General features: G+C 37.2%; 1 protein-coding gene across 2 annotated transcripts; it reads right to left on the reverse strand.

Annotated features, from left to right (window-relative positions):
* Positions 1 to 647: 647 nt before the first annotated feature.
* Positions 648 to 2,968, reverse strand: LOC128029372 (diablo IAP-binding mitochondrial protein-like). 2 transcript variants are annotated; one of them, XM_052617132.1, is made up of 6 exons: positions 2,746 to 2,968; positions 2,535 to 2,661; positions 2,032 to 2,154; positions 1,790 to 1,900; positions 1,511 to 1,607; positions 648 to 1,397 (listed from the first exon to the last, which is right to left on the reverse strand). In XM_052617132.1, the coding sequence occupies exons 1-6, from the start codon at positions 2,871 to 2,873 to the stop codon at positions 1,198 to 1,200; spliced, it is 786 nt and encodes a 261-aa protein (XP_052473092.1). In that variant the 5' UTR covers positions 2,874 to 2,968; the 3' UTR covers positions 648 to 1,197. The 2 variants fall into 2 exon arrangements, with proteins under 2 accessions (XP_052473092.1, XP_052473090.1); XM_052617130.1 differs by having other exon boundaries at positions 2,032 to 2,157; positions 2,746 to 2,966.
* Positions 2,969 to 7,193: the final 4,225 nt, after the last annotated feature.

The raw sequence follows: 7,193 nt of genomic DNA on the forward strand, positions 1-7,193 counted from the left end.
TAATGAGTTTGTGGAGGTTGTGGAAATGATTACAGAAATCTATTATGGGTAACAATTTACTAATATTTGTTTACAGTTAATAACAGGCAGAACAGACTTCTGTATTGTAATTAGACTAAAATATTATCACAATGTTGTATTGCCACATTCATGCAGACAAACAAGATTCAAGAGCTTTAATCTCATGTGTACTAATGAAATTCTTTGTTTGGTCTTTATCGTGTAGAAGGGGAACAAACATAACTTACTAAGACAATACAAATATAGAATATACAGTAAAGTATAAATTAGAAATAATAATACAAATAAATAACAATAGCATAACAGTTAAGTATAGTGAAAGAAAGGAGAAAAAAATAGAACGTATAAAAAACGTTTTCCTTTTTCCATAAAAAATGGCATTGCCCTCTGTTGGTCAAAACTGTGAACTTCTACATGAAAACCGACTAAATGAAAGCAACTTTAATTAATAATGGGAATGTAATTTCATTTACTTGAAATTTACGAGTTTACGTGTGAATGAAACATTTTATAATGCTTAAGACAATAATACCTTCCCAATATATATATATATATATATATATATATATATATATATATATATATATATATATATATATATATATATATATATATACACACCATAATTCAGTTCAAGAAAATAATTTATTGGAATTCATACATTTTGCAAAAACTGTTCTATGTATATTTTCAATTTATTAGAATAATAAATAACAGGTGATCTCTAGAAATATAAAACAGATTGATTGCAACTTTGTATACACAGCAATATCACAACATGTGATATGATCTCATTGTTGCATTAACACTTTTAATTGCACTGAAAATAAACAAAAAATATGAAAAATATATACATATATACAAATACTAAATCATTGTTTCATCATTTCTTTGCAGGCGTCAGCTCTACAGGCATTTTATATGCATGATCTTACAAGCTGCATTAATCACTTTTAATAACATTTAATACAGTTGTATTTTTTTTTTTTTGTCCTTTTTCCTGTTCTATCAATTATGAACATTAACCATATTGATTCAATGAGGTCTTCAAATAACCATTAATTAATTAACCAATATTGATTGCAAATATATACAGTATAAAGGTGCATTCCTGATTCAGTCATTCCCACCGATTGATTCACTGCTGGCTACAGAATACAAATGTCACTTATTTTTCTAGTCCTCGCGAAGGTAGGCCTCATTTTCCAGATCAGGAATGCTAATGCTAGAGGCAAACTCTGCCATTCTCTGGATTTCTTCTGCTTTCGTTTCGGCCAGTTTTTTATCTGCTTCTTTTGAGATCTTTCTAAGCTCTTCCACTTTGCTCTGTGCCACCTGCAGATTAGTCTTTGTTGCGGTGCATGCATGCTCTGCTCCTGTAAAAGTCAATACACAGACCATGTATCATGTGTACAATAAATGCTTTCAAATTGCACAGTAGGTCAAACTTATTTCAGGTTTAATAATTAAGGATCATTTATTAACATACCTGAATTGTAGGCTGCATCTGCTGACAACTCACAGATGTTGATGGCATTCATCCAGTTCGACTCAAAGCGTTTGCATGCTTCCAATCTATCACTAACCTGAAAAAAAAGGAAAAACACTGTGAAAACTCTGATATCAGTTACTTTGATATCAACAAGGCCTGTTTGTCTGTCTTAATCGTGATCTGTACTGTTGCAAAATGTAAATAACACTTAGATAAACTAAAGCAGACCTTGTTCTGCAAAAAAATAAATAAACAATTGAAAGGAACATAATTTACCTCCACTCGCTGTTCAATGATCACCTGCCAAATGCTGTCCTCTTCAGCAGGGGTCAGCTTTCCTATTGAGTTTATATATCGCTTTTGAAGGGCAATGAGTGTATGTAGTTCCTAAGAAAAATAGATACAGTAAATTAATGATATTTTATTACAAATATAACATCTTTGTCAGCAATCAAGTGAACGACACATAGTGAAGCTAGTTTTACTGAGTGAACTATAGGTTTGTTTACAAGTCTTACCTTGGCATACTGTGTGAGGGCATCCACAAGAGCCAGTGTTGTCTGAGAGAGGTACGTGTTAGCACTGTCTGTGACCAGACATGAGGCCCGACGAATCAGGGATTCATGTGAAAGGTTTTCAGCCTGCTGAAGAAAAAAGGGATGCAATTTATTACCATTGTCACAAAAGTAATGAATAGTATCGGGAACCCGTTGCATATTTTTGACTCCCAAAACGACTCTTTTCCATAAATAATAAACATCCAGCTTGACCAGTGTAGTATCTTTCTCATTCTTATAACCCTGATATCTATAACCCTAAACCCTAATGTTATAAAAGTGTTCTTGTAAAAAGTAGTTTTCTATAAAGAACATAAAATATACAGTAATGACCATATAGTATATACTTTTGCAATAAATATTTCTGTCTTATTATTTTTACACTCTATATACAAGCGTTTCACAAGTTTGTAATTTGTTCACAGTCTATATGCAACATTTGAATGTTTATACATTAAGGTTACCTGTGTAAAAGGTACCGCACAGAGGCTGCTGGCGAGACTGAACGTGACTCTATTGGATCGGGCGACCTCCGGCAGGCGCAGGAGATGCTGAGGTGCAGGATTCCTGCAGAACACATTGGCCTTGTCCCTTTGATATAAGAACATAAATAAGACTGACCATAGAGCTTAATTGAAAATAACTTAAAACAGCCCAATATGGACACAAACTTACTTGAGGAGTTGAACGCATGCAGCACTCAGTCGCAGGACAGCCAGGTTTCTCCGGGCTACCAAGAAGTCAGCACGGCTTTTAAGAAGACTTCCACTAGCACACAAACCACAGTTTCTAAAAGCCTGCATATTGCCTCTTCTTTTACTAATTAAACAAAATACTTGTAGGAATGTCCCTTCAGCCCGTATTGGTCTTTAAGTGAAGCCCTTCAATGTTTTAAGCTGATAGCATTGCACCCGCCAGTATTTATATACTGCTAAAGGACCCTGCCCTCCATGCAGTGTATTGATCCGTTTATTTGGACCTTTAATCTTGATTTTAGCGATTTAAGTTCAAGGAAAGATAGGGTTTGACGCACATTTGCACAAAGGTTGTAACAGGCTGTGGTAAACATTAGTGAGCTCTCAGTGGTTGAGCTGCACACATGTGACACACCTCTAGATATCACAGTGCATTGAGAACAGGCACAAACATTGATGAGCATGGCCTGCACGTCTTAAAGGGGATGGCAGAAAAACAAGTTCACATGATAAGAAGAAGAACAAAACTGGACAAAAATATATCTGTCATGACAATGCACGGAGCGTAACTACTGTATGTTTACTTTGGGTTCACTGATACCTGAAGACCCGAAGAAAGCTCTTGATAGACCATTTCAATCAATCTAAACCAATCATTTATCTTTCAGCTTTGAAAAGTCAAAGTGAAATGGTCTGAACAGTTTCTCAACTGTTCCCTATCAGCATGCTGGGAGACAATAAATCAGGACTATTTGTACTGTTCTTGTTGCCATGCCTCAAGGGATATACATATATATACACACACACACACATACATATATGTATATATATATATATATATATATATATATATATATATATATATATATATATATATATATAATATATATATATATATATATATATATATATATATATATATATATATATATATATATATATATATATATAGCAAACATTCCCATTAAAACATTTAGATGAAAGAAGTCTCACCAAAGCTGTGTTTATTTGATAAAAAATGCAGTAAATACTGTTTAACTGCTCTTGAAACATTTCTTATTATTATTAATGTTGAAAACAGTGCTGCCTAATATTTTTGTGGTAACCGAGATACATTTTCTAGGGATTCTTTGATGAAGAGAAAGTTTGAGGAGTATTTATTTGAAACAAAAACTTCTGTAAGTTTATTAATGTCCTAATTGTCACTTTTGATCTATTTAAAATATCATTACTGACTCAAAGTTTAATTTATTTTACTATTTATTATTATTATTATTATTATTAATATTATTTCATTTACACTTAGAGGAAAAAAACTGAGAGATATGTGGGGAAATATTGTCATCTTTAGTTTACATTATCTGTATTTAAGTTATCTTATGGTACATCTTTTTAATGGTGCAAAAAACCTATTCCACAAAACCAATTGCTTTAAAAAACACCTTCAAAATCCATTTTAAAGATTGTTCATAAAAAGAAAATGTACACAACAAAAAGAACACCCTTAAAAAGTGATGAAACCTGCCATGCGAGTTTAGAAAGTACTTATCTGGCACTGGTATGAGAATGTACAGGTAAACAAGGAGTTTATAGAGCTCAGGGTCCAAACCACAAGAATACACAGAAATAACAATAAAGGCTGTTTGGAACGCATGATTGCATCATGTCACAGTGGCATGCAAAGGCCACATAACATCACAGACACGTAGCAAACATGTTGCAGTTGATGCAACTTTAATTTGCATGAGGTTGTAGCTATTTTACTTTAAATACTTGCTATTATTTAAAACTTTGTCCTCGTTATTAATTTAGGCTTTTCATTTATACATGCAATTCATATTTAAAATGCTGAAACCACTCTGACTCAGATACAGAGACTGTTTCTTTGTAATGAAACAGTGTGTAAACCATTTTGTGAGTTATACAGTATGCGTTTGTCCTTAAAGGGATATGAATAGCATAACATAAACTGTATTGACTTGCTCGTGTTGCTAAACCACACTGCTGTAAAATTATGGCATATGATCATATGTAATTTTTATATTTCGATAGGCTGTAACACTTGAAGTAATCACTGATATCATTTTTTCCCTAAGAGGCCTAAACAGAGACTGTGCTGACTAATAACTTCATTTATTTATTTATTTTGATAAATAAAAGGGTTCATAATAAAAATAAAAATGCACTGGTTCGCCTGCATGCTGCATATAACATACATTTCATAATAGTCATCATGCATGTGATGCATGAGATACTGTAATTCTTAAAATTAGAGAAAGGTTATTGAAAAATAATGTGTGAATATAATTAGTGAATATAAAGCAAGTAATGTTAATAGAAGGGTAACAATGCTTAAAATGGTCAGCAGAGATCACTATTAAACAATATACTGAATGTGAGAGACACCTTGTAAAGACCTTATCGACAAATACAAACCAATGGGTTTTTTTTTTGTTGTTGTTTGTTTTTGTTCTTTTACTTGGAATATTATGGAGTACTTGTAACCACTCTTAAGATATTTGCTTTATCAAAACTGTTCTAAAGAATATGTTTTTGATTATACAAATAACTTCTCAGTAACATATGGTAACCCTCGTTCCCTGAAGGAGGGAACGGAGATGTCACGTCGGTGACCGACGAAATTGGGATATCTTAGAGTGCAACTTAATGAGCCAATGCACATTGGCATGCAATTATTGCATCCAGCTGCTGTTGACCACAGTGTGAGTATAATAAGGCAGCAGGTGCAATGCATACCAGGTTTTTGCTGAGTGGTACAGCAACCGTGGCAACGTGACATGACATTCTTCAGGGAACGAGGGTTACCATACGTAACCGAGACGTTCCCTTTCATTCGTTAACTCTCGATGTCATTGGGATCCCTACCAAAATTCCATGGGTGCTGCCCCTTCCAGTACCCTGTGTGTGTCGCCTGCGCCCCTGTTAGGTGTAGGAACTGCCTTCCATGGTTCTCATGGTTTCATCATGAAGGCCTGGCGCCGGATGTTCCTGCAGTGTCCAGCTGCCTAGGGCAGGGGTAGGCAAGTTCGGTCCTAGAGAGCCTCAGCCATGCGCAGTTCAGTTCCCACCCTGAAAAAAAACCCTCACCTGCCCATATCTTAGTAATCCTGAATGGATTGATGAGCTTGTTCAGGTGTGTTTGATTAGGGTTGAAGCTGAACTCTGAAGGTCTGCGGCTCTCTAGGACCAAACTTGCCTACCCCTGGCCTAGGGTGATGGAGGATCTCAACAGGGTCTACAGTACAGACACTCTGGAGCAGTTTTAGCAAACCGACACTAACTGGGGCCTCTCAGTGCCACTACCCGTTTGAGGTGAAAACACAGGAGGATACCAGCTCTACACGAAGGCTATAGAACCTACCGAAATTGTTAGGGGTCACCCAGCCCGCAGCTCTACAAATATCTGTCCGTGAGGCACCACGAGCCAGCGCTGAGGAGAATGCAACACTTCTAGCTGAGTAAGCTGATAAGCCAGGGTTATTGCATCCACAATCCAGTAGGCCATCCTCTGCTTAGAGACAGCACTCCCCTTCTGCCGGCCTCCATAACAGACAAAGAGCTGGTCTGAGGTCTCATCTCAATGCTCGGATGGGACAGAGCAAAGCCAGGGCTGGGTCTGCCTCCTCCAGGGGCAGTGCTTGCAGGTTTGCAACTTGGTCTTTGAAGGGTGTAGTGGGAACCTTGGGCACGTAGCCGGGCCGGGGACTCAGGATTATCTGGGAGTCAGCCAGCCCAAACTCTAGGCACGAATCGTTGAATGGAAATGCATGCAGGTACCCTACTCTCTTGATGGAGGCCAGTGCAAGCAGGATCAGAGTTTTCAATAAAAAAAACTTTAGCTCAACTGAATTCAAAGGCTCAAAGGGGCCCTGCTGTAGTGATTTAAGCAGTGGCAGAGTGTGGCAGGCCGGAGTGTGGTGTGAGTGTGGGGTGCAGGGCTCACCTTGTTCCATGGGTTGGCAGAAAGTGCAAGAGTACGGCCTTTGTTGACGCTCACGAACCGCCCACTGCTGCCATCTGGCGAAGGAGAAGGATGAGTGAAGTCCGGTGCTTGACCGTCCGCAACTCTTCGTGACCTTCTGGGACCCAAAGATAGAGAAAACTGCTCTCTCGTCGAGATTTCCAGATTTTCCACATGGCCCTCCTCCAGGGGAGGGAGAGGGGCCTTCACCATCCCCCAGAAAGCAGCTACCTCTCTCTGGGTCGCCCGTCCCGGGGCCTCTTGCTTTTCCGCTCACTGACAGGTTTTACAAATTTAAACAGCTTTCTAATGGCAACTGCAGTGATGCAATAACTTTATCATTTGGCGATTGGCTCTTTTATTGAGAAGGCGGGAATATTCAAGTTACACTTTACACTTTTTCTAATTCAGTTCTGTTGAGATATGATTTTAAAATTGATAAAATG

Source organism: Carassius gibelio, chromosome A15 (genome assembly GCF_023724105.1).
Source record: "Carassius gibelio isolate Cgi1373 ecotype wild population from Czech Republic chromosome A15, carGib1.2-hapl.c, whole genome shotgun sequence".
In the NCBI taxonomy this organism is placed as follows: domain Eukaryota; kingdom Metazoa; phylum Chordata; class Actinopteri; order Cypriniformes; family Cyprinidae; genus Carassius; species Carassius gibelio.